At 38.0% G+C, this 27,997-nt stretch overlaps 1 protein-coding gene across 1 annotated transcript in view; it reads right to left on the reverse strand.

Moving 5' to 3' along the window:
- Positions 1 to 170: 170 nt before the first annotated feature.
- The window catches only part of TSPAN14 (tetraspanin 14), a 34,900-nt gene continuing 7,073 nt past the window's right edge, over positions 171 to 27,997 (reverse strand). Inside the window, exons 2-9 of the mRNA XM_058841614.1 lie at positions 20,860 to 20,957; positions 13,730 to 13,780; positions 9,022 to 9,168; positions 8,059 to 8,229; positions 7,385 to 7,510; positions 6,144 to 6,188; positions 5,495 to 5,614; positions 171 to 3,790 (exon numbers count right to left, since the gene is read on the reverse strand). Coding sequence (XP_058697597.1) covers positions 3,719 to 3,790; positions 5,495 to 5,614; positions 6,144 to 6,188; positions 7,385 to 7,510; positions 8,059 to 8,229; positions 9,022 to 9,168; positions 13,730 to 13,780; positions 20,860 to 20,940 — 813 coding nt within the window. The 5' untranslated portion in view covers positions 20,941 to 20,957 and the 3' untranslated portion in view covers positions 171 to 3,718. The remainder of the gene's footprint in view (positions 3,791 to 5,494; positions 5,615 to 6,143; positions 6,189 to 7,384; positions 7,511 to 8,058; positions 8,230 to 9,021; positions 9,169 to 13,729; positions 13,781 to 20,859; positions 20,958 to 27,997) is intronic.

Below are 27,997 nucleotides of genomic sequence, written 5' to 3' on the forward strand. Positions count from 1 at the left end.
AAAGAAAAATTATCAAGCATTAGTTTCAGCAAAATTCAAAAACAATCACCCCTGGACCTTCATCATTTCTGAGTTATCCACAAACTGCAGTCTCAGTAGCCAGTCTAAACCTTCGAGAGCGAAATACTAGTGACTGGAAGCAACAAATATCAGGAATCAAACTCCAGGAGTAGAAAACATTAAATTTTATTTAATCAAATTTAAGGCTTGAGAAAAAAATACATTGAAAGTCACTCAGAAAAAACCATCTCAGAACAGGAGACAGGAGCTCCCCTTCCAGTGGCTGAAAAATGTTCAAGCTGCATGACAATGCACAGGAAGTAAGGGGAAGAAAGAAGGAAGGATGGAAAGGAGGAGACAAAACCCAAGGCAATAAATCAATGGCCACATTGAGCTCCATGGACTGGAAGCACGAATCTGTCCACATGGCACTGAATGAGGTCACCAAAGCTAAAGACCTCTTAGGAAGAAACATTCAGGTTTTCACAGGGCAACCCAAGGTCCTTTGGTCACAGCACTTTTTTCAGTGCTTATATTCATCCTCCTCCTCATGTATAGGGAAACAGTGTCCAAATGCAGTTTTATTAATAAGAACAGAGGCAGTTGAACTGTCAGACTGACAAATACATACATTGCTTAACGGAAATAAACTGTGCTCATTTCTGAGGAATAAAAGCAACCACACTGAAGTTTGCTTCTCTCAGTCCAGTTCTTCAAGTCTGACCTCATTTGACGTCTTCATGAAAAACCTCAGTTCCACTGTAGTGTTTGTGAAGTTGTTGCAAATGAAACCTCTGAAATCTCAACATCAACAATGTATCAAACCTCTCTGTGAGATCACTGAATTACTTTTCCTTTGAGGCTTTAGAGGCAGGCTCACACCCAGCTGCTTTTGCTGATATTACTTTTTTTAGACCATAACCTAAATCTTTAGCCATGAAGCCACTGCAGGTCCACAGAGAAGGTGCTAAATAAAACTAAGTAGAAAGTATTCCCATTTACAAGTCAGAAATTACACTAACCGTGTACACATGTACTTCAGAACAGGGGCAAAACAACCTAGAGCCCCAAAATTTTAAAAATTATACTGAATAAAGCAGAGAGGTTTGATCCACAGTGGCAAAAATGAAAAATCACTTCATGAATTTAAAGATCCTCAAACAGGTTGAGCTTCTCTCAAATTCAGTTCCAAATAACTGAAACACTTGTACAAAGGCTGGTGTTGATACGGCCAAAGCCATTAAGAACAAACTGTAGAAATACAATACTTCAGTTAAATTCTGGTTTGCATACAAACAGTACTTAAAAAAAACCCAAGTATTAATTTGTCTTCAGGTAATTTGGCAAGATTCACAGACCATGGAATTCTAATCTGTAATGCTGGCTCTTGTCAGCAGCTAATTTCAGTGCATGAACTCCACAGCCATCTTTGACACCAGAATGGTTTTCACCAAACTGCTGGAATTCCTTCCCAGCATTAGGAGCTGGCTGTGTCAAAAACTGGCAAAGGGAAATGTACTCCCTACCTGGCATTTTCAATGCAATGTTTTATGACTAGGAAGTTCCAAATAGGAAGCATCCTTCTCCAATTTTACATATATCAGATTATCACACATAACCTTAACCAAGTAAGGTGGTTGACAAGGTGTTGCAAAGTTTCAAGCACCAGAATTTCAAGCAAAGTTTGCTGGCCACTGCTCTGCTGCTTGCCAAGCTGTAGTACAATCACACATCTCTGGCTGCTCCTTGTGGATCAGATTCAACAAATAAGTAATACAGACCTCAAATTCACAGCTTTACAGAAGAAATGCCTCTTGCTCTCCCCTCAGTGATCTACTGCTGTTGCTTTCTTTGTACACCAAATCTGAAAAAGCCACGGTGTACTTCTAGCCATTTTACTTTCAGGTTTTCAGATGAGTTTATAGCAGACTATTCTCTGCTACTGTAAGGAAATCAGCCATCCTTAGACAAGCTTCCTTTTCCTGTTGTGTCTCAATCACTGGCCAGAAAAATAACTATATGAAGGCTGAAGTAGTTGAGCACTGTCTGAAGTGCTTCACCGATCACAAGCTAGAAGGATGTCTGGACAATCAACCAGACACAAGGATTCTAACTGTTGATAAACTTTTGCCAGTGAAATGTTTGTTAATACATGCATAATAGAAAAAAAGGACATAATATATTTAAAAGTTTGGCTTCTGTATACTTTAGAAATACAAGTATTAAATCCTTCAGGCACACTACAGATAGTAAAATATCATTATAAAAATAGATAATAAAATTTACACTGTTAGGCACTGTAAATGAACCTGTTCTCCCTGAAAAACCTGGTGTCACTGGAAGCAGTAAATTATGTTAGTTATATGGCCCACAGTAAAACTGACAGCTACAGCTACTTCCAAGAACTTTTCAGCCATATACTTTTACCTTACAGCTAAGGATATAACACCAAAGTCTTACAGAAGAGACTGGAACTCCTACTGAACTACAGATCCATCTACTAACCCTCCCCCCCAAAAGGGAGGACTGAAAGAAGAATTTACTTTTCTCTTGATTAAAATAAAAACCCTGACATAAGGAGGACTAGCTCAGTTTCATGTAGAAAATGACTGAAGAAATTATTCAGGTTCACTGTATTTTGATTCACATTTGAACCATGAACCAGGCAGAACTGATGGCTCAATAGCTTCATACAAGATTTAAAAGTTCAACAACTTTAATCTTTTGCTAAATCTGTGCTTCCTTATTTAAAAACATTTTCCAATAAGGATTAACACTGAATTTGTAAGTCTTTCATCAGTCCTGGTAGTGGCAGTTCAGACTTGTGAAAATCAACATAGCAGTTGAGAGAAACTAGAGGAATAACAAAAGCCATCAACAGCCAGCCCAGCATGCTTGCTACCTGCTGAAACAAGCTGCATTCTGAAGTGTATGCAGACAGCACTTTGTAAAGGTATTACTGATCATTGAAAGGATAAGCATTTTTAAAGAGGTTTTTCTTCTATAAATAAAGAATATTTACATTTTTCTCAGACAGGAAGCATCAAATGGAGATTTGAAATGGAGATTTGTAAGACTTAATGCTACAGATAGTCAGATGTTTCCCATTCTGGGAACCAGCTTGCGTTTTTCAAAACAGCGTGGGGTTTGCACAGCCTAAAGTCAATTCAAGATCTAGAGAGTTTGTGATTTATTTCCAACACCCCACCCCCCCCCACCCCCCAATTTCCAATTATGGTTGCTGGATATGTAGCCAAAAATGACTGGATAAGTCTACTGTAGAGATTAATATGATTGCAAGGTTCTAAAGAAATCAGCATGCAACATTTGAAAAGATTACATTTTAAGACAGAAGAGAGGAGTGAAGACAGAACAATTTTCATAGCAATCCTTCAAGGAAGGTGTTTACAGCAGTTTCATGTCTCCCTGCTACAGTCTTTAAAATCTGTTCTGCCGATGTCTTGGGAAATTCCATTTCTTCCTCAGAGATCAACACTGGTGCACCAAGTTGTCTTGTTAGAAAAAAGGTAGACAGTATATGTGTTTGGCGATATTGTTTTTTGTAACAGCTGCTAACAAAAAGCATGAGCAGGGAAAAAATATCCATATAAGGCTTTTAACAACAGAAGTATTTCATGGCCTGTGGATTTCTTCCACTTTGGTGTCCAATCAATAATCTTAACATATATTGTCTTGCAACATGCGTCTGCTTTCATATTCAGAAGGCGTTACTTGCCTTTACAGCTTCAATATCAGAAATCAATGTCCTGGCAAGGAAAATCCCAAAAATCTAAAAAGATAAAAAACCATTTGTGAGATAAAACACTTGTAATGCACCAGTCTGCAAGATGCTTGGTGGCAGGCTCAGATATCATTTCATAGCCAGGATCATCCATCAAAGCATAGCTATTACTAAAAAGTAATAAAGGCAACAGAATCCTGCAGGTAATAAAACTCATGAGAAAGATGCTTTCATGTAAAACTTCCACAGCATTCAAAATAATAAGCTTCCAGATGCCTTAGAGCTAGAAGAAATCCACTTAACCAAGTTTGAGTGTCATAAACACCCATGCTTACCTACTGGTACAAAGCAGACACTTTCATTCATTGCACAACTTTGAATAACAGCCCAGTCAGTTTTCAGATCAATTTTTTAAACACAGATAGAATGTACAATTATCTGTACTAAAATTAAATTCTTGTCACAGACAACAGTTTGAGTAGTCCCAGATTATTCAGAGACATTTTAAATTTGAAATTTTAATATTCATGTAAGTTCTCAGGGAAATCTGCCTTTAAAAATTGATGATAAATTTGTAACTCAGCAAATTTCCTGAAATATTCTTAGAAATAACATAAAACTGGGGTGAAGTTTTGGAAAGCTAAAAGATTTCATTTAAATGTAGTCAGGTCACATCTAATTCTCAGTCTCACTGTGAAATAGCTTAATGCACAAAAAAGACCCAGTTGGAAAATACAAAGAACAAAGTGGTTTCACAAAGCCTTGGGACATGAGTAAAGAACAACATTGTCGAGTTATTGTTAATCAACACACTGCCAGAAGATTAAACTTCGTGTCTTGACCATCTTCCTAGCAAGAGGTGCTGTTCTTAGCACAGCATTTCTCAAACCCATGGAAGCACCATCACCAGATGGTGCTAAAAGTGTATCAAACCCTAAGCTACAGAAGACAGTATTACCAGGGCTGAATAAAGGTCTTTTGCTAGCACTCAGTACTCAACCATTGTCAATTACACTGAAAATACTTCCTGCAGCAGATTTACAAGTTTATTTCCCATTGAAGTGAAGGAATTTCATAGCATAGAAATTAATGCAGTGCAAACAACTGCCACAATGAAAGCAGGATCCACCTTGAAAACAGCAATCTAATATGATTTATTGAGAATTTCAGCTCTCTCTTTGATGAATCAGGCACTGATAAGGCAACAGAAGCCAGCATCTTCCATCTGATTCTGCTAAGATCACATTTGCAACCTGTTCACCTATTTCCCTGCTCTTATGTTCCCAACCTTTCTGAGCAGCATGCTATGCCCACTTAGAGCTGGCTGAGGCAACCTAAGCATGAAGGACACAGTTTTATCTTAGTCATTTCAGGTTTGTGATAGAAGGCTGGAGTTCAGATCTACTGGGGCAGACAGCAGATCCCCTCCTTAATGGCATTGAAACACAAGGAATATTCTAGATAACAATTATATTTTTTATATGACTATATTAATATTACAATATATCCTAATTATCACACACTATTATTACTGCAGTGTACTTTTAGAATGACTTTCATTGCTTTGTGCAACAGGTATTTTCACACTAACTCCCCTTTACTATACTTGGTGCTCCTGCCATCCTCTTATCATACCTAAACAAGCCACATTCAAAATATTTATTTTACCTCTGTCCATAACTACTTTTACCTTCAGCAGGTTTTTATCTACAAACATGGAATTTTTTTCAAATAATCAAAATAACAACTAACCTGGAGCAGTGAGATAGCTATGAAGACACCTGCAACAATGTAGATATTTCGGGGTAACCAAGCTTCAAGTGCATGAATACATCCTTTGACAAAAATCTGATCATCCCATTGACTTTTGCTCTGAATGTAGAAAGAATAAGAATATTAGTTTTCTGCACAAGTTTATTATAAGACAAATCATATGATCTAGCTAAGCTTATGTTTTGTCACTTCTGTAGTAAAATTTTTAACCACACTTCAAAAATACACATCTGAATCAGGGACTGCCAGAGATTGATATTTGTATCTTCATGAAAATCCTGTTATTAGAAACACCATAGAATTAGCAGATAATAGGTGGTTAAATTAGCAGATAATAAAGCAGCAGAGTTAGACTATTACAACTGATAACTGAAACACACACTTGAAATCCAAGTCCTACCCCTTTTTGAAACACACCTTTCCCCTCACCTGTTCCCACTTATTTTCTCTACCCTCCCACAGTAGAAGGTTACTTTAAACAAAGGACAATGTCTACCTTGCTCTACCTGCAGTATGATGTAGCACAGTCATTAGTTCCTGGAATTTTGAGCTGACAAATCTATCAGCAACCCCACCACTTTTACAGTTTTGTCTATGCAGGCACAGAACACAACAGACAGCACCTTACCTTCTTTCTGATATCATAGCCACATTGTGTATTCACAACTTTTTGCTGCAAAGCAAAAGAGATTTTAAATAAACCAATCAATTGACTTCTGCTCACAGCAAGTTTTTCTTTTATATTCATAAACGTATCAGAATTGTCAGAGCCAATTGTTTTAAAAAGTATTTTTAGAAAAAACAAGCAATGCCCTTGCAAAATACAAGAAAACCAATGACAAAGCAAAGGTGTGTACTAGCAAGATGATATCCTGCAGCAGAAATCTCAGCTGCTTCTATCACTTGGCATGCAACTTTTTAACGTGAAAACTGCACTGCCAGCACACAAGGAAGACATCTGCATTTACAAAATGCATAGTAAGTTATACTGAAATATTAATAATAGAATCTCACATTAAACAGATTTAGCATTTTAAGCATCCTCCTGCCTCCTTAAATACAAAACCAGAAAAATGTGCAGTTAAACAGTACCGCTCCTAACTAAACGAGAAAATAATTACTGGGGAATCTGAACATGGAATATGTCCCTGACAAAGGCTTTCCTTGGATGATTTCCAATACAATCAGAAGCCTACCAGGTATTAAATATAACTCACCAGTGGCTCACTTTCTGCACAAGGATTCCTGGATGCATTTTGAGCTGTAAGTATTCCCAGTAATACCATAAAGCACTATATGTTAGCTCCTACCTCCACATTTTGGCATCTTCCGTAAGGCTCACAAAAAGTTTAGTAAAGCAAATTAACCAGTAAGCACCTAAACCTTGCCAAAACCAAGGATTGACTCAGAAGTTTTAAACTTCATATATGAGTACTTTACTAATTACTGACAAACAAGCAGCAAATGGAGTTACTCCTGCCTGTCTGGCAGAGGGGTGGAGAAACATTAATTCCTACTGGGGCAAACACACTGCTAAGACACAGCTCTCAGCTCCTTACAAGCCAGGAACAAAGGCCAGGAGTCCAAGGATACACCACACAGGGAATAAAAAATGCCAGCCATCAGTGCTTTAGATCCAAACCATATTAAAATAGTTTGAACTCCCGGTGACAATACATTTTCAGCTACCAGGTTGCCACATTTAGACTCTAAAAAGAATACAACAGAAACTGAAAAAAAGTTTGTCTGCACAACAGTAATTTCTGGTCATTTAGGACACCTCAAAGCTCTTCAACACCTTATTCAGGAAGTACTTCCTGTCATAACTTTACAGTCTCAGAGCAAGAACAAAGCCAGGAAACAACTTACAGCAGGATCAGGTATACAACAGGAAAAAGGAACTCCACACTTCTCACGACTTTTGCTTTCACTCTTGCAGTCAAAATATATGTTAAAATCCCAGTCTTCTGGACCTTGAGCACCACAGCAATGGTTCTGCAACAGATAAATATATGCCAGAAGTTTGTTCAGTGGATAAATTATCTCTAAAATACCTCCAGCCAGTAAGTGTTTGCTTAAAAATCTTTGCCATCCCTAAGTCTGTGCAGAATTAATGCAATTGCAGAGTAAACTAACAGGGTTCTATGAAATCAAAGCAATACATCCGGAATACTGCTCCTGGAAACAGGTGTCAGCATGTCAAGCAAAATCATAAAAATTATCACTTTAGATGTAATTGTCAGATACAATTAGTTCCATTGTAAAACTTTTTTAAGAGAAAGATTTTTCTTAGGGAGCAAGGGAAAGAGGAGCAAATGAGAAAGGTCAAAGGCATATGAATGTCTGAGAGAGCTTCCACAAAGGACATCAGAACAAGCCTAGATCTCAGAATATCTTTCCTTCCTGCTGCTTTCAACACAGAAGGAAGAAAACTGTCACATCTGTAACACAGTACTATTAGCTACAAAATCTTATAATTCTGACAACTTCTAAATCTATACTCTCCTAGAAGGCATCAAAGAAGTGACAGGATATGAACTTACAATTCTCTGTAGTGAATCAATGATGTTCTGGAGATCAATGTCGTCTCGGTAGGATTTAATGTTATTCTCAAAGAATTCTTTCACCCTGTCCCTCACCCAGTCTTGGAACAGGAAAGCCATAACTGCTACTGCCAGCTCCAACAGGAATATAAACACAATTGTTCCACAGAACTGTAAAAAAAAAAGTCCTAAATTAGAAAATATGCATTAATTTTGAATGTACCCCTATATCACCAGAAACAGACAGAATTGGGTTCAAATTTTGATTCAGAACAGACACTGAGCACAGTGAGAATACAAGGTAAAGAAACCCCCAGGACGCAGAGTTATCGTTTTGTTTTTGTCACCTGAACTTGACAGTAAAAAACATCACACACAGTCATTATGCACAGCAGTGAAAACAATAATAAATGAGAATCTGTAAAACACAGGGTTAAAGAAGTCTTGATATTACCTCTTGGATTGTTTCTAATTTTATAGTTACTTTTTTTTTAAATTTTTTGTCCAGCTTGGCTGTTTTCAGATCTAAAGCAAAGAAGCAGCCTTAGTATAAAAACAGTAATTTCAGAAATTTTAGGTCAGTCACTGAAGTCCCAAAGTTTTGGAAACACTTACAAGAAACTTTGAAGTTTTTAAGGGATTTTGTTCCACTGTACTATATTCTCTCAGTAATTCCTGACAAGCATGTTCCATAACATCACAATATTAGATTCTGATATACCTACTATAACATCAAAATTAAAAAAGACAAGGAAGAACATGTTCCACAAAGAGGAAAACAGATAAGCTGGAACCACCCCTGCTTTCAGTACCTTTACTCAGAGGTTTGTCAAAGCAGCAAGCTTACCACATACTTTGTCACAAACCAAATTCTATCATTAATTATCTGGGTTTTCGCCCAGTTCTTCATCATTTGCCAGTTTCACACATATATTAATTCCCTCATATCATGATGTTACTTACAAACTTCAGCAGGCAGATGTTTTCTCTCAGTGCTCCCACACAACCAGCAAATCCCAAAGTAAACATCACTATTCCCACCACTAAGACAAGCACCACTGGGTCCAGACCGTGAAGACCAGTCACCTTTGTCAGATCAGACAATACACCCTAAAAGAAAAAACCAGAACAGAATGTGACTACTTGTAAGCATGTTATTTCACTCAGCATTCCTTCTGGATGATTTCCACATGATTCAGAATGAACTGGTTGCAAACCCTTGAACTTACCGACAGTGACACCAACAAAAAAAGTCTTGTTGTAAAATGGTCATTGACAGTACCAGCTTTCTTCACCCCAGAAGAAGAATTAATAAAGTTATAGCTAGCAATTCTCTTAATAAGTCAGTTTCTCAGATGACATCCTCCTAGGTCTATTTGCCAAACAGAATTCCACAAGATGGTGCCAAAAGCACAATTCTATTACCGAATGTTCATTTAGTTTCAAGGCAAAAGAATTAATGTTTTGTATTAACTTGAAATGCATCAATCAGAAGGGCAATCCAATATCATGGTCTAAAAAATAAATTGAGAAAATTTTTCTAATCCTAATGTTTAAGTGGAAGAAAGGGAAAGACATTCCAAGGACAAAGCACCTTATGGATGACATTTTAAAGAGGGAAATAATCTTTTTTTGGTTTTCAAGGGAAGATTTTTCCTCTCATTTAGTTACAACCCTTCTAGTGTCAAGGAGTCTTAGTAGTGCTCCTCCAAACTCTTTCAGAAATATAAAAGTATAGTCTAAACACTCCCTTTTCACTCCTGGTAACAATTCTTACATCACAAGGAGTTATCTATTCTCTATATTTTCAATTTGCCTAACATAGAAGTAATCTTTTCTTTTTTGTTCACTATCCAGAAACCACTTATCTTGACAATCTTTACTATGAAGCCTGCCTAGATTGCTAAATCTGTGTGAATGTAATACTAGCACAGTGAAAACCTTCCTTAAACTTCCTAGATCAGTTTTTAAAAAGTTACTACACCAGCTACCATTAAAATTCTATCAAATACACATGACAGGTTTCTCATGTGACGTGCAAGAACAAGATGGAACACACAGAAACAGAAGGGACAAACAACAGAAACTCCTCATGAGAATGATTTGTAGGGACACCCAACACTTGCAGAAACCTGAGTGTTCATCATACAATCATCAACAACACTCAGAACATTTTAGTAAGGAAATATTTTCAGTTAAGAAACAAAGAAATAATAAAAATCAGCACAGCACAATAAATATCCCATTATCACATGTTCACTTTTTTTTTTCTTTATAAAGTATATTCTCAAGCTAACCACGTTTAGCATAAGAGAAAAATATCAGAGACAAGAGATAAGCTGCCTAATTCTTTCAATAAAATGCAAATTCCCATCTTTCTACCCAGGTTTCTGTTCTAGAGTTAAGTGCAAAGGATATACATCCTAAGACAACACTTTGGAAAAATCCCTATCGCTTTTTATTGAACTGATTACTTAACAAAAATAAAACCTTCAAAATACAGCATTAGAAGAAAATGTGCCCTTGGAAAAACTCCATCAGCTGAAGACATTGATTAACAGTACTACAGTGATCCACAGGGCTCCATCCTCTTTCATAGCATGTTCCATAACAGATTCTGTCAGAGCTGTTAATTTGGTAACAGCAAGACAGAGTTGTTTTTATTAAAACTTGCTGATGGGATGAAAAGAAAAAAAATAATTGAGTTGTAGAATTCAGAATTGCCTTGCAACAGCTGGTGACTAACAGCTGAAACAAGCTATTAGAAAATGGTCCTAGTTTGTTGATAATGTGCTACCAGTCACACAATTTCATTTTTAAAAACTGTTACATTTCACAGCTAACTAACAAACTTGGTCTACCTGTCTAATTATGAGAGTCCCACTTAACCAAACCTTGGCTCAGACTCCACAATCAAGAAACATGTCAAGATCAGATGGGCTAATGCAGCATCCTTGTAGAAGCAACATGCTGTGAAACAAACTGTGTGACCAGGATGCTGAAACATGCATAACTATTGCCAGCCACCTCCTTCCCACACCCAAACTCAAGCTTTTTGTTTTCAGACAATCTCGCTTACTCAAGCAACATTTTTTGGAAGACAATTTCCTCTGATCAAAGCATGTTACAAATAGAAGTTGGCAGGAACTGGGCTACCCTCAGATGTCACTGGTTCACAACACTTTCTTCATGTTCATACTTAATGTCTACATGCTCTTAAAAAGAAGGTTATAGGGATTTTGCCTAAGAAAAGATGTTAAGTCCAAAATCCTGAAGGAAGAAAACAGGGAATTAATTCAGAAAACTCTCATCCCACCACACCCATTTCACTAAAGACACTCCTGCCTGTGCCATCTGCACCTTTCCTGTACAAACAGACTGCCCTTTCCAACACAGAGTTCCTCAGGTACACAGGAGGGCAGCCTGATACCTGCAGTCAGTGTCAGACATTCTGAAACAAAACTCACACTTTAAACCTTTCTTTCAGTTACACAAAACAGTGACTTATTTCTTTATGCTCTTCAAGTCCCTCTAAGCAGGAGTCTTGATATGAAAACTGACTGTTCCCTCTCCTTTTCTTATTGGCCATGAACTTGCTGGAATGAAGTTAGGCTGATTAGCCTCTAGTTTCCCAGACCTCCCTTTGTGTCCTCCTTGAAACCATTCTAACAACAAAAACTGTTTTCCTGATAAGAGGGCTCAGTGTTACTCACCTTGTTTCTACCAACACTTTACAACAATTCACTAGTCATGATTTTTGCAGTATCTTTTCTTTGACAAATATTGACTTTTAAAATTTCATGCAAGTTAACTTTTGCATAACTGCTCAAGATAACTGGCCAGTTACAAAATCATAAGGATAAGCCAATTAGATACACCAGTTAGAGAGACTGGATCTTAATCAAATAACAGGAGTCAGCATGGTAACATTTTTCCAAGTAGTATTTTCAACACTTCTCACAAAACAACAGTCCCATTTCAATATATTATCAGCCAAAAGAGAAGCACAGGATTTATAAACAGAGAAAAAAAAAAAATGCTGAGGGATTAATCTGAAGTGTAATCCTAATGGACAAAGAAAAGAGACAAAATCAGAGAGATGCAATGGACCTAATGTACTTCATGTTGTGGTAAGAGACAGGATGTTCAGAACTCTTCCCCCACCTGTAGTTTATCTATGGGTTTACCACTGCAGCACAGTTTCTGCAATGTTTTTCTCTTACTTCCCATCTATTGTTCACCAAGATGTTTATCTGTAAAATACAGGCACTATTGGCTGAAGAACGGCACTACTCTGAAAGACTGAAAACATAGCACAGAACAGCTGACATAAAAAATAACCAACAGATTTCATGAGCCATTCAGAAGTTCAAAACCACAGGGAAGGCTTTGAAGCATTTATTTGCAAGATAGCACAGAGAGCAGAAAGAGCTCAGGCAAAGTTTAAAAAATAAGGACAGAATATGCCTTTGCCTTTAAGTAATTTCAATGTACCATAAAGCAAATTTGGCAAATGAAGATACTAATCTCCAACCGCACAGATCCTATGTGCTTGTCTACAAAACAGAAGAATGAACATTAGAGAACACAAATTCAAGGCAAGTTTAACATTCTCCTTAAAGGGTTGGAAAGAAAATTCTGTTGCAACAACAAAACAGGAGGCAAATGCATTTGTGTGTTGAGATAGGTTGCTCACTATAATGGCAGCACTAATCTAGTTATGAGAATGTGCACAAGCACACAGGGAGCAGGAAAGAGGAGAATAAATACCTCAGAATTAAAATTGCCCTTGAGCTCATTTCCAAAAAGCAGAGGAATCTCAGAACCTCTCTGCATGTGGATAGCTGCTGTGTGTAAACTACTTAAATTAAGGAGAAGTGAACATATGATGGTAATTGAAGTCTTACTACTTAGTGGCACAACTGAAGTGCAAGGGCACCTGCTCTCCACTCCTGATTGAGATGCAGGTCAGTGAATCTAGTGATGATTTTGAATTCATTAAACCCATACTTTTACAGCCATTCAATGGGCGGAACCATTCATTTCTATACCTGTATCATTCTGTTCTCTTGTAACAGGAGAACTCTTGAGTACATGTGCGTTTAACTTCAAGTGAGGCAGTTCCTTAGCTGCAAGAAACCTTTGCTAAAAATAAAAGCTATTCAGCTAAATTATGTTGCCCAGTTTTGTTCCTCTACATGGAAATACAATCACTTAAGCACTCCATAGGGAATAAAGTGGACAACATATGGCAAACAGACTGGGAGCATCTTTCTGAAGTATTTCAGAGATGCACATTTAGATTTAGTGGTGCTTTTTTAAATATAAAGACAGTTCATACACCTCACAAATATTTGTTTGTAATAAAAGGAGGAGGGGTAGAGAAATATAGATTTTAGAAAACACGCTTTTGAAAGAGAACCTGGTCACAAAGACTAAATTCTCCCTAGTGTCCTGCTCTAACAAGTTTATTTATAAAGCTCTGAATATCAAGGGTCACAGCTTAACTCCTGACCAGGAACAAGAAGCAAATTCCAACTAAAATCTGTTTAGATTATTTGAACATGTTCCTGAGCTCAGATGCTGCATTTAACTTTTGCTGCTTCCTGAGGAAGTAGTTTTACTGGAGCAGGAGTGGGCAGCCACTGAAGTGAGACCAGTCATTCCTTACCTTTTCACTCCATGCCCACAGACCAGCTGCAAGGAAGGCCACTCCAGCTAGCTAAAAAAAAAAAAAAAAAAAAAGAAAAATTAATTAGATGTACTAATCAACCACATTCTCAAAAACTTCAGCTAGTAGCACTATTGCTCAAATAAATCAAATATTGCCTGTAATTTGAGACAATAGTAATGGGACCTTCCTTCCCATGAGTCAATCTCTTACAAAGATTATTTGAAGGGCATTTATTCCACAATATCAATGCATTTTATAAATTACTTTTATTAAAAAGTATTTTAATTTGATTCTTCATGATTACTCAAGAAGCACATGGTACTTAACAGACGATCCCACAGAGCAGCATGCAAGTGGGAGTTATCCTTGTCCCAATGACTTGCTATAAAATGTCTGCCTGCCCACTAATGAAGATGTCAGAATATTTAATGTCCTTTGAGGTTATTCCTTGTTTAGTCACTTAACAGTACCAATATTATGGCTATGACAGTAGCCATGCTTGCTCCCTGGAACTTCTCAGCATCAAGGCTCTCTATACTAGCCTCTTCTCTGATTAGATACAGTTTGTCTATATTAGCCTCTTCTCTGATTAGATACAGTTTGTCTTCTGAATCCTTACTTCATTTAAGTCCATCTGAATCAAGCTAGATTAATGGTCCGTTTGCCCACTTTCCACAAGCACCAAATTTAACTTGCTACAAACCCTCCACTAATTCATATGCTTGTATAACAAATACTTCTGAATGATAGTCACTCAAATGAAGCAACTTAAATTAGAAGTTCAATCTTGTTCAATTAGAACAAGAGTTTGTTGTTCTAATATTTTATTCCCTTTCTTCTATGCACAGGCATCTGGTTTTTAATATCCATTTCAATAATCAAACTAAAATGCTTAAAAGGCATTCAACCCTGTAAGGGGCCCCTACAGCTCTCTACAACTACCTGAAAGGAGGGTGTAGTGAGGTGGATATTAGTCTTTCCTCCCACATAACAAGAAACAGCACAAGAGGAAATGGCCTCAACTTGCACCAGCAGAAGTTTAAATTGGATATTAGGAAATACTTGTTCCCTGAAAGGGTTATCATGCATTGGAGCAAGTGGCTTAGTCACCATTCCTAGACATATTTAAAGGATGCATAGACATTGCACTTAGGGACATGGACTACCTGGCTGTTGTCCGTGGCTGAATTGAATCTTAAGGAATCTTTTCTAGCCTAAATGATTTGATTATCCTGTAAAAAGGACTGAAGTTGCCTCCCCACTGCCAAGTCTTACAGGCACTGAAGAGTGAATCCCAACAACTGAAAAAACACTTTGGAAAAGGAATGCTTTTCTCTAGGAAATACAGCAGCCCCATGAACTAAATGGGAATCCCAGGCAATTTTCTACAGCACAGGCAAGAAGCAAGAACGGAACCCTCTTACAGTCACATAAGAAAACTGATGTGAGAGTGTAAAATACTGCTGGGCTCATGGGCTGCTTGCTTTAAGATCACTCAGGGCATGTGAAGTTGTTCTGGATTTACTCCGCTGGGGAGCCTGAGGGAAAGCAAAGCCAGAAAGGGCTGCAAGCATCACCCATGTTACTCTGTAAAAATTAGTCAAATTATGTTAAACACTTCTGTCCAGGCAGGAATTATTATATGCCATATTCTGGGTCTTAAAGATTAAGCAACCAAAACCACCACTGAGATACACGGAGGTACAACTGGACAAAGCAGTGCTAAATAAATTCCCAGATGTTGCTCAATAAGCAATAGCACAGTGACTACTCACCTCGGACTCTGAATCAGCTAAGAACATCTAAAGTGATCATCTGGATCAAAACATAACTTGAAAAATACCATTAAAAACCACATCAATATAAAGAGAATACTGATCCAGATTAACCCTAAATCTTAACCCAGTGATCTTCTGATCAAAAAAAGCAGGGAAAACAGTCAGTAATCAAACTTGTATGTCATTAAGTTGCACAGTGCATGTAATTGATGCATCCTTCATCCTTTTCACTCCAAATGCTGCAGGAATGCTGGGAGACAGATGAAGACAGCTTGTCTAATTTGCAGTAATCAAGGTAAATTACACAGAAAGCTGGATCTTTGGAAACTTTTTCTACAGAAAACCAGGTGGAAAAAATAATTGGGAAGACATATTCCACTCTCTATATACAAATTAAGGATACTAGAATCCTAATATTGTTCTATTGAATTTGGAAATAAGATGACTTCTTCAAATTCTCTGCCTTTCATTATAATTACCTTCTTAATTAAATAGCAATGGATTTTTGATTAAGTAGATTTTTCACTAGCATGCGTTATTCTCACCTTTGAACATGAACTTTGCTCTCATGTTTTTATAAAATGTTCCATTTCAAGAAACTGTACTATTTTAGCAAAGTTATTTCCATATGCATCTATGCAAACTATCTAAAAGGAAAATAGAGTTTATCAGAAAAAAAATTAACTTTTTCTAATTAAACCAATGTGGATAAATCTAGAACTTAATTCAACTAAGACAAGCAATTAATTTTTTTCACTAGAAGCAACCAAACCAGATGTATCAAGTTTCTTTAGGAAAAATCCATTAAAGTACTATGTACTTGCAGAATAAACAAAGCCATCAGCCACTACATTGATAGGTGCAATCACCAGAATAACCAGTTTGCAACAAAGTAAAATAGTAGTAAAATGAAAAATGAAATTAAATCATTTTGCTTTAAATACTATGTGCAAGATACTTTGAAGTGTCTCACTGAAAACCATTGTAAAATACACTGTCATCTTACTAGCTCAGAAGTTGTGTGATTGAGCATGCCCAGAGTTCTACAGAGAATTAGCCCCAGGAAAACATCCTCTCTAACACATTTCCACAGAGGCATCCATGTGATGCCTACGAGGCAGACCAGGGAACTGAACTAAACTAAGGGCCAAGTTTCAACTTTCTTCAGCTCACTGAACTAAATGGCTGAGTGAATGGGACAACAGGCAGCTGAGAAGAAAGCAAGGACAATCAAAAGTGTTCCCAGGGTGAGAGTAAACTAGTTAGCTGTTTCAAAGAAAAGCACAACATTTTGAAATTTGCCTTTCACTAGAATCTGAATGACATGTAAACAAGAACAAACTTGACTTCCCAATTCACTACTGTGCTAGAAGTACTTTAAGCCATATACTGCCTGAAAGGTTAGATGGAAACATACACAAAGCAGCTCAATGGTGCCCCTTTGAATAGGAAACTGAAACACTATTACCAGTGTTTGCTTATTTTCTGCTTTAGAACTGATAAATCCACTTTCTTAACACAGGGCATCAAACTAGGCTCTGCTGAGATGTACAAAACTGATGCCAGCTCAGAGACACTGTGACCAAATTACAGCTTTTAAGCATTACTCATGCATCCATTCCCAATCACACTTTCAATTCCTATGATTCCTATGCTGTCAGAATCACACTATCAACTGAGAAAACAGCTAATTTGTTTTCCAATTGTAGGCAGCAGCTAAGTAACTCTTGCAAGACAACTCTTGCATACAAACTGATTGTGGGTCGATCTGTCCCTAGGTCTGATCAGCAGCAATAAGAACTGCATGCAGTTTTTGTATACTCTTACAGAGAATAGATTTCCCACTCCCTGGATAATCCTATTTTACACTGCAGCTCCAACCATGCTAGAGCAATCAGCAGCCTGCAGCCCTTCCTTCCTATCCTTGTCTCTTCAGAGGCTCTTCCTCTCAGGGTCAGGAAACCACCTGGTGGTACATTCTCTCCTCTTCCTGGCACAACATTGCTGCTGTTTCAGAAGTTCCTGGAAAACAACATACATAGCTAAAGCCAAGAAAAATCTTATGCTAACCTGGGTCTTCTCTTATTTTTCAAAGAGATGAACTCAGAATTCCCTTCCAGAGCTGAAGAGAATTTTTGCCCTTCATCACCACGTTCAGGGCAAAACACCCCATCTCCTATAGGATGACTGACAAGTTCTGTTTTTGTCTCCAATAACCCTTAAGAGTCACACACAACTACAGACCTTTAGAAGATAAATCCAGATGACAGTAGCTAAAAGCTGTTTTACCCTCTCCTCTCAATTCATTTGAGAGACAGTAAGCTCATATGCAACCTAAAAGGCTTTGGTAGAGCCCACATGCAATCGTTCACTTCACTGAAACAGCCATGGCCCAGCTGAGGTGCAATTCTCAGCCTACCCCCAAAAAAGCCTTCCAACTGTAGGCAAAGCAGCAAGCACCAGAGCTTTCACAGAAGAGCTCACTCAATTGCAGAATGACTCAGAACAGAAAGGTGCCAAAACCAAGCTCTTCACTTGGCACTGTTGCAGTCTTTAAATTGCACCAAGACAAATGAAGTTATTTAAGTTATTTGACACAAAAAAAAACCAACAAAAAAAAAAAAACAACAACAACAACAAAAAAAAACCACCAATTTTCAAGCACAAAAAGGTCCAGCCTTCTTATCTTGCTCTCTGCAGGGCTATCTTAATGGCTGTACTGCCTTATCACCACTCATTAACAAGAGTGTACTTGGACAAGCTAAGTTTTGTGAGCATGCTTAAAAAGCAAGATGGAAACAAAGTAATCACACAACAAAATCATGCCTAGGCAGAGCCTTCCTATGGCCTCCCTTCCCTTTCTTAAAAGAACAGGGAAGTGATATTACAAGCCAGCAGCGCACAACTGAACTTTCTATTCCCAAGTCACTCAACTGAAAAAAATAGTGACTTCCAAAGAATGAAGATTTACAGATTTCTAAAGGGTGATTACACTGAGCTTGCCATTATTAGTCATATTTGCCCTCTTAGAGCTCAGTATTTTGTTTCATCCCAATCTATAAGAACTGCATTTGATGCATGACACAAACTGCAGTAACCACTCAGTGAAAAGTTCAAAAATTCTGGGATTTTACATCACCACATGCTTTAAAGTTTATACACTCTATGATATCTTTAGAGCTACAATGGGAAAGGCAACATTTACCTTTAATAAGTATGACAGAAGAACAAATGCAACTATTTATATGCACATGGTTTGTGCATAAACTGTCCTGAGTTGAAACACAGGAGAGGTCTAACAGCTGGTATGGGCAAAAGGCCCTCTGACATCTAGCTAAACCCATCCCCTCGTCCACCTCTAAAGCCACGCTCACTAACAAATGTTCACAAACAAGTTCCAGAAGCACCTCTCCTGCAACCCAAGGAAAGCGAATCAAAACTAACATTCCCTCCTTAAATGCTGCTTGTTATGGTTACATTTCTCCTTCTGGCTTTATAGTCCTTCAGTTCGCTTAAGGCACACAGCAAATTTACTCTGTTTCACAGATGGTGAATTTGTAGTCATCCCAGCCAGCGGGATTTCACAGGCCCCTGAATCCTTGTGTCAGCTAAATGATTCATGGATTGCCTTTAGGGGTGTCTGCCTTCAACATTTACATAGCTTGTTCTACAACTAAAGGTGCCAAAAATCTTATCAGAAGAGCTGAAGCTTTGAATCATTTACTAGGTCAGCCTGATAACATCAACAGAAGCATCAGACCCCTTTGTTGAGGAAGCTACCAAGACTACATGTACCTGTTCAGAAAGCTAATTCCTCCAGCCAATGGATCAGCTGAAACACACAGTGTGTATTGTGAATTCTCCTCAATGTTTTGGCATCTCTTTAAAAAAAAGTTTTTCTTTAAAGAACTGAAAAATCTTTAGATCTTCATCATTCATCTCAAGAGAATACAGTTTTTAAAAAAGTGTAATGACTGCAGAGAAGAAAAAAGATACAAAATTGATTCCTGTGAAAAAACAGAGGTAAATTCTTGACAGTCTTCCCCTTACAGTGAAGACAAAAAAAAAATCTGTTTTTAAAAGGTTGTCAGAAACAGTCAGTCATAGACCCCACTTCATGAGACACTCACTAGAAAAAAAACAGGTCTAGAAGAATCTTAATATGTTCATGAACAAGAGTGTCGATTTCTCACATATCCCACCATGAAGAGCTGCTGAAGAGCATCCATATAGTTATGAAGTGATTTCTCTAAAAACCAGAACAGTTTGGCAAGTCTTACTTCTCACTATGCCACACTCCTCTATGGGATATGGAAACTGTACAATACAGAAGAAAGGAACTGTAGAGATGATGGCTTGTAAGCACGATTTTTGACCTGTTGAAGGCATCCTCAGCTGCAACACAGAAAATATCATCCCTAATGAACACTTGCACTACGCAATATTGTAGCAAATTAACAATTAATGGAACAAAAGTTTCTACACATCTTTTGTGGTATCCACACAAGGATAACTCTCCTGGCTTAATGCTACAGTATCACATTAAAGAATTGCACTAGTAAACAAATGGTGGTGACAGTAGCAAAGAATTCTGCGGTTTTCAGCAACTTCGCTGCTAGCACTGGACAAGTCATTGGATCTGCATTTTTCCAGGACTACTCATGCCTTTCCCTGACTGCAGTTCCTAGGACTTCAGGTGCAAACTCTTAACATTTGACCTGAAAGTTCCAAAAGGAATTACTCAGTATATCCAAATTGCTTCCTCACCTTCCCCTCACAGGCATCTTAACTCTTTCTAGAGCAACACTATATATTAACCTTTAAAGGCCTTCTTTTCCAAGGCAGGTGCTTCATTAACCATCACACACATCTAAAACTACTCATCTATTATTGTACCTTTTCCCACCCACAATTCCAAACAAACATTACAGGCTGGTTAGTCCACAGCTAAGTATTTCAAGAGTATATCAGACAATTCTGCTGCCCACAGAGCATGATATGTGCTGCCAGCTGTTGACACATCTGAGGAAGCTTGCTTCTTTCCTGCATAGTGTATTTAGAGCAACACCACCCAAAGATCAAAGATGATCTGAAAAGAAACATTATAAGAGGATTCTTTTAACAGGGAAGCAACTAAACATGGGTAATATGGATACTGAGTCCTCACACTTTCAATTATAATTTCTCATATAGGATAAGCTGCTTCAATTACAAAACACCTGGGGCATACTATACATCAGTTTCCTGATTTCAGGCGACTATTTCAGTTTGTACTCTCTAAACAGAGCAATGAAGTTAATAAAACTTAGCTATGCCTAATCTATTTCAGCCTCTAAATTTTGTACTCACCCAAAAGACAATGTTGTAGCTGAAGAGCAAGTATTTATACCAACAGCTGACTTCTGCATTAGAATATCGGTAATAGTGCATCTTCTATAGCACAGCGTCTGCACAGAAGAGAAAGAATGATAGGATTAGGTAAAGATTTCATGAATAAAGGTTTTTTCCCAGGTCCCTCTTGCTCTTAAGAAAGGGAATACAGTAATCTGTACCATATGCCATCCAGAGGTATTTTCAAAGTCAAGCTCAAACTTCTTTTCAACCCTACACTTCCTTTTGGTATCTGTTGCTTAATAATCTTATCTGTAAGAACCCTAATGTTGTAACTGGGTGGTCACACCCACAAAGGGAACTCACTATACAGTTAGTCTAGGAAGATCTACATCAGCAAGTTCACACTCATCTGCCCTCTCATTCTTTCAAAACTATTTTACTTCTGCAGATGGCTGCTTGGACTTATCCACAAAACTCTGTGGATTGCACATCCAGCAATCCAGTTAGCAGAATATCCAAAGTGGTTACCTGGAATATCTCGGTATCTATGGATTGCTAAATACAAAAGGTAGCTGTACCCAGCTCTTCCATATTTGTGTGTTCCTTTACCAGATCATCTCCTGTAAGAGGTTTTATTCTCAAGAACCAAAGTCCCCCCATTTCAAGCCCATCTGCTCTGTGGATTTTGGTTTGCTTCCTTACACACACCAGAGAGAGAGATAAGGTACAACCGCAACTCCCACCTCTGCAGAAATGCAGAAATAAGAAAAACAGAACAAGCAGTAAATTCAGAGCAAGAGTGAACACTTGCACAACCCTCACAGTCTGGACAGCTGAGTGCTACCTAAGACAGATGAGCAACATTTCAATCCTCCACTTCCTTGAGGTAAATGTCAGTGGAAGGTTTGCAAAGGCAAGGAAACAAGAATGCAGAATTTTCAAGCACCTCCTAGCTAAGAAAATGTACTGTGCCACCCTGGTCATTCACAGACAGCATGCGAAAACCAAGCCTACCCGGTAAGTCTGAAATCCAGATTATGGAATGGGGAAGTGAAATGCACCACATCCACAACCATGAGAAGGTAAACTAGGTTTATTGGGGTGGTTTGTTTTGGTGGTTTTTTTTTCCCTAGAAAGGAATCTGCACCCGAGTATAAAAAACACTCCCACTTACAGAAGAAACAGAAATTGGCTTTGAGAAACCCATCCAATACACACTAGAATGTGAATTAATACTTGAGCTTGGTTTTTCTGGAGTTCAGATGTTGACATCCATATAATTTTAACCAAACACTGAAAACAAGTTTTCTTCCTTCACCTTATAACTTCTAATGCACACAGTCCATTTATAGAAAAAACCATTTAATTTTTGCTGAAACAAAGGAAATTGTACTTTATGGCAATATACAAAGGACCATCCTATATGTGGCCCAGTAATACCACATAAAATGAGTTTTATAATTTAGTTTGACCTTCGCAACCCATCCAATGTTACAGACAAAATTTAGGAACTTTTACAACTGTTATGAATCATAGCAAAGAACTCTTGCTTAAGCACCATTCTCCTGTTTATTAAGTCCACAGCTGAGTGAATATAAGAGAAGGAACAAAGCCTGGTTTTCCCAAATTAATTTCAGTTTCTAGCTCCAAACAGCAATTTATATTTCAACAATCACTATGCATAGACTTGTCCAAGTCAGTCAGTCTGATGTGCCTGGGCAAGAGAGGGTGCAAGAACAAAAGCCCACTAATCTGAGCAAGAGTCCAAGACTCCACTTGCATGAGTGTAATCCCATTTTACAGCAATACACTGTCTGCCAGTGTAAATATATTCTCCAGATGCAGACACTGAGACCTTCATCACTGTTCTGTCTCCTCCCTCTGAAAATCAGGAACCTGATAAAAGACCAGAGCAGCAGCTGCAAAATGCACATAAATGCATTGCTTTTGGTGCTGCTGTATCTACAAAAGAGAAAGCAGTGGGTTGCATTTAGCTAGCACATCATTAAATTTCGCAAAAATCAGGTGCTGCTAGACAAAGAGGCTTAAAATACAGCCCGAGGCAAAAAGGCAAGCACATCATTTCAGAACTTAAAGTACAAACATCATCTGAAGATTTACTTTTTGTTCAGTTACCCTCCCTGGCACTGGACTTATTCTCAACTGTTCAGCCCCAGCTTCACCCCAGCTACTCACAGGAATAAGAGCATTAAAAGTATCCTTATTGATAAGCACTACTCCCCCCTACCTCACCATTTTGACCACCAGCTTGCAAGACATGCCTCCACGCTTCACACAACTCCTAAGATGCCCCAGTCAATACCAATCACAGTATTTTAGCAGAATGAAAAAGCAAAATACTTTTTTCAACATACACACCTCTAAATGCTCGGAGATGATGGGGGGGGTGGAAGGGTGTATTACCACTACTAGTAAGAAGCTGTCCTGTAACAGCACACAGCTCCTCAGACAGATAATAGCTTCCAAAGCACCTGCCTATATTAAGATCTGATTTGGCTTGCTCTGTGCTTATGATCATCTGAATAAATCTGAAGTGCAGTTATGTGATATTTTTTCCCCCCTAACGCTACAAACAAATGAAGCAGTCCACTCAAGATTACACAGCCACCTTCCCCATGTTTATACTAAAAGCAGTCATGTTTCCTAACACAGAAGGCATCTGTTAGCAGTCTAGAAATCTGCTATGTCAGTAATTCACTTTGTTCACAGCACAGGCTGCATAGCTACAGTTAGGCAATACTAAAAACACTTGGAAGATTAAAGCAGTATGTGGGCAGCACAGACTAATAACGTTCTCTACTGTGTTTCAGACAAAGCAAGTCACATTCTGTCAGCTGACAGTTATCACCCACTCACAGCAAAAGGAATTCCTAAAAATTAAATACAGAGCACTGCTGCTTTGGTAGAATATAATTTTGTCTTGGTGTTTACAGCTTTAGTGAGAGGGGAAAAAATGTAGTCATTCATCAAGAGGCTACTGCAATTTCCAAAGCTTTTCGACACCCACAATTCTACTCTTACCCTCAAAATGCTACAGCAGTGATATTCCTAATGTATATTCCTAACTCTCATAAAACAGATGATGTGACCTATTAACTAATCTAATGCAGATATGCAGAGAAATCCTCATGGATAAGACGTTAAGTCTAGAACAACTGAAACAAAGTAAGTTTCTAGATTTAGGTCCAAAAAGTCTTTTAATCCTCCAGAGACATTTACTTTACAGGACAGGCCTAAGTCACACTGAAGTTCCAAGTTCAGTCAATACTAGAGAGAGTCTTGATCCCTTTCCCTGCTCCTCCTAAAATCCACAACCATTAATCCACCTGCTCAGTGGAGCCAACAGCCACACAGCAAACCACTAGCAAATCTTCAGGTCAATCCTGTAATCTTATATCATACACCAAGAAGTAAACAGTTTTAAGCCTTCCAAAATACCTTGCTGGAGCATATACATATGCCAGTGTGGGGGCAGTCAGGAGCTGGCAGGAGAACAAGGATGGGAAAGCAAAAGCAGTGGTACTTCAGTGTGTCCATGGAAACACAGCACTCCTCTAGTGCCAACCTATACCAGCAGCACACCTGAAGCCAACACACTGAAACATATGAAGCTGGGGGAACAGGGGCACAACTGAGGCAAGAGGAAAAAAAATGTCATTTGCCAAGTTATTGGCTTCTCCACCACTGTTCATCAATACAAAACATTACATCTATGTGAAACAAATGGACAAAGAAGAATATGCTGAGAAGCAAGAATTTTTAAAACACAGCAAGAGATGTACTTTGGTCTAAGACTTGTTTCGATATGACTCAATTCTATTCCATCAGGACCAAATCTAAATCAAAAAGTATCAGTCCATTCAAGACATGGTGCCATTAAAAACAACTGTCATTCTTTGAAGGTGCTCAGTCATTAGGGGTTTTTGTGAAGGTAAAAGGCAGCCTAATCCCTGATTAGGCAAAATTCAGAGATGTTCTTAGGGCCTTCTAAAAACAGATCAATTAAGATCCACCTATAGACTGCTCTTTCCACATCCTAGAGAGAAGCTGACCACCAAAGGGGTCCTAATGTTCAGAACAGTATCTGGGTGCCAGTCATCAAATCTTCATGTGAAGGGGCTGAGCTGGTACAGCAAAAAAGCAAGAGAAACTGTCAGGATTTGATGCTCTTACAGGCTAATCTGCTCCTGGAAACACAGTAGTCCTGCTGATGACTCAAACTCCAAGTGAACGTGTCATTTTGCAATTCTGTCTCCAAGGAACTCAGACTAGGGCCTCAAAAAGAACAGGCAATCATCTCTTAAGGAATACAAGTACAGTTTATTTGGTTCTGCTGCAGTGTGAATGAGCAGAGAAATATTCGCTCATTCTTAGAAAAAACTTGGGGATTAATCAATAAAAAGTTGGGGTTTTTTTTAACCTGAAAGACTTGTGATGAAAGACGTATCATTAATAGGTTAATCCTGTTTCACCAGAAAAATAACGGCAAGTAAAAAAATCTCAGAACTCAATGGAAAATGTGGCCAAAGCCAGACAATTCTTAAAACATCATGTTTTGAGACCCTTATTTTGTACTGTGCTGAAGACTCAAAGACCTCAAAGAGTATTTCAAGCAGAAGGTGCTCCACTGTAAGCACTAAAAAACAATCCCCCAGAGAAGAACAAACCCCCAACCTATTGGGAAGGGTTTCATGTTTCAGTGACCAGGGTTTATTCTATTACTGCATCACAAACAACAACTTAGGAAAACCTGTCAGAAACACACACCAGTGTTTCCAAACCCCAAACAAGGAAGCAGAATTCAAAAGAGCTCCACTCCAGGTCTCTATACCTCACACTTTTTATGCTGCACTTTTGGCCAAGCCACTACTTCTGTGCAGATGAGCTGCACCCAAAATACCATATAAGTGCTCAGAACTCAGTAACATTCATAAAGTGGATACTCCATATTTTTGGGAATAAGCTACATGGTCATAAAGAACCTCTTCTGAACTGCCCACTTGACTTACATCACTAATCCTTTGGCATAAAGGCTCTACACTGCACAACTGTAATTCAAGGAGCTATTCAAGCTATGATTCATGGAATATTTTCAGGTCATTTGATTTCTTAAACTAACAGAACTACACTAAAGACTTGTAAAAGGCAAGTAGAATTCAGTACTGTTCCTACAGCAATTTAAAAGCTGTAACAGAGGACAACAGCAGTTCTATCAATTTCACTTTTCACTGTTTCCATACAGAAGCTACTGTTGGCTGGCCTTGCTTCCATGTGAAGAAGTATTTATTCCTATTCAGCAAAATAAAAGCTACTACTAATATTAACAATATAATCCGCAAAATAAAAGATGTTCCAAAGATCCCGTATTTTCATTTACACAAGCCGGTCAGAATGCCAGCTGAGGATGCTGTACAATGGAAGTCTTGACAATGTACATTCAAACTAGTATTTTTAGTTATTGACACAGAGGAGAGGCACAACTCAATTATCCACAGAATTTTAGTGCATTTATGCTACTGACCCTGGAATCATTGAAGTAGTAACTGAACAGATAAGGCAGTTTCTGCTTCAACATACAGAGGTGCTTGACAAAGGTGTCAACTAAAAGGCAAGGATCTCCTACCTAGTTCAAGGAAAATCTGCTCGAAGTAGCTGACTGCAAACAAAGCATATACTCCACATTTTGACTTAAAGAGATAGCACAGGAAACAGAAAAGGAAACATTACATGTAAACCTCATCTAAAAGCCAGCAATTTCCCAAACATAAGGAGAACACAGTAGAAGAGAGATACATCCTTTTGTAAGGATCTTTATTAATATTTAAGAAATAGAAAGAAGAGGAGGAGCACAGGATGTAGGGCCTCCACCGATCTTATCAAAAGCACTATTAAATAAACCTCTGGAGTTAAAACTCAGTTGGATTACACCGAAGTAAGTGAAAACAACACTAGATACTATCACTACAGCTCAATAGATGCCTCATTAACATCTTAGAAAAGTTTAGAAAAATATTGTGTATCTATGAAAACTTTCTTTAATACAGCTATTGATCAGTTTCATCTGAATAGGACCTTGCCCGTGCTGCAATTTATTCACTATACACAGGAAGCTACAAGTCATGCTTTCCTTTTACTTCACAGAAAGTTCAGGTATTGGGAAACACCTAGAAGCCGATTAGTCATTCTGAGCAGGAATTTATACACCCCAGGGTGCACAACCTGTCAGAACAAGTAACCAGAACAATCTTAGCTGACCCAAACTTCTCAGTTGCTTTCTACTACCTCTCATGAGAGCAGATACACACCCATTCTCTGCAACATCAACAGCTGCACGGCAAAACTCAGAGTCTTTATTTAAAAGAAGCATGTAATTTGATTTTTTTTCCCCTTCTAACAAAAGGTTTTGGAAGCCTTACAAAGCAAATATCTTATCTGAGAAGCCAGAACTTCCAGTTTGGGGAATATTTTTACTTCTATTTAGTAATCCAAAAGTAACAGAACTTTTTTCATACTCTCTGCTCCCTCCCATACCTCCACACAGACCAAAAGATTTCAAGAACAGAAATGGTCTCTTCATTTGCTATAGCACCTCATATCATATCATTAAAAAAAAAAAAAGGACAGAAAGTCACCAACTTTGCTGACAAATACGCTCTTTCTTCAGAGAACACCCTAAACTTTTATACATATTGTGATTTTTCTTCTTTTCCAGGAATGCCACTTGTTCGGTCCCCAGCTATACTTCAGTCTAAAAGAATATACCTTCATTTTCCTTTTTCATGAGAAAAAAAACCCCTGAGACTGATTATAGCAATATACAACAAAGAAATGATGAGCATGTAATTTGCTTTGGGTTTTGTGGTTTGCTTTCTTATAAATGTTCCCTGCTTTGGATATTATGTGCAGTCTGTCTACATCCACACCATATTTCTTAGCCTTCATACTGAATATTCCTATATATGAATTTATCTATATAAACATATATATTACATACAATAAAAGAGATATTTAACAGTTTAAATCAGATCAAGGTATTTCTTAGTTAAAAAATGAAAAATTCCAGGGTGGAAACCTGATCTCCAGTAATGAGAAAGAAATTAAAAATGCTAAGAAATGACTGCAGTAGCTGGAT

This window comes from Poecile atricapillus, chromosome 6 (assembly GCF_030490865.1).
Source record: "Poecile atricapillus isolate bPoeAtr1 chromosome 6, bPoeAtr1.hap1, whole genome shotgun sequence".
Lineage (NCBI taxonomy): Eukaryota > Metazoa > Chordata > Aves > Passeriformes > Paridae > Poecile > Poecile atricapillus.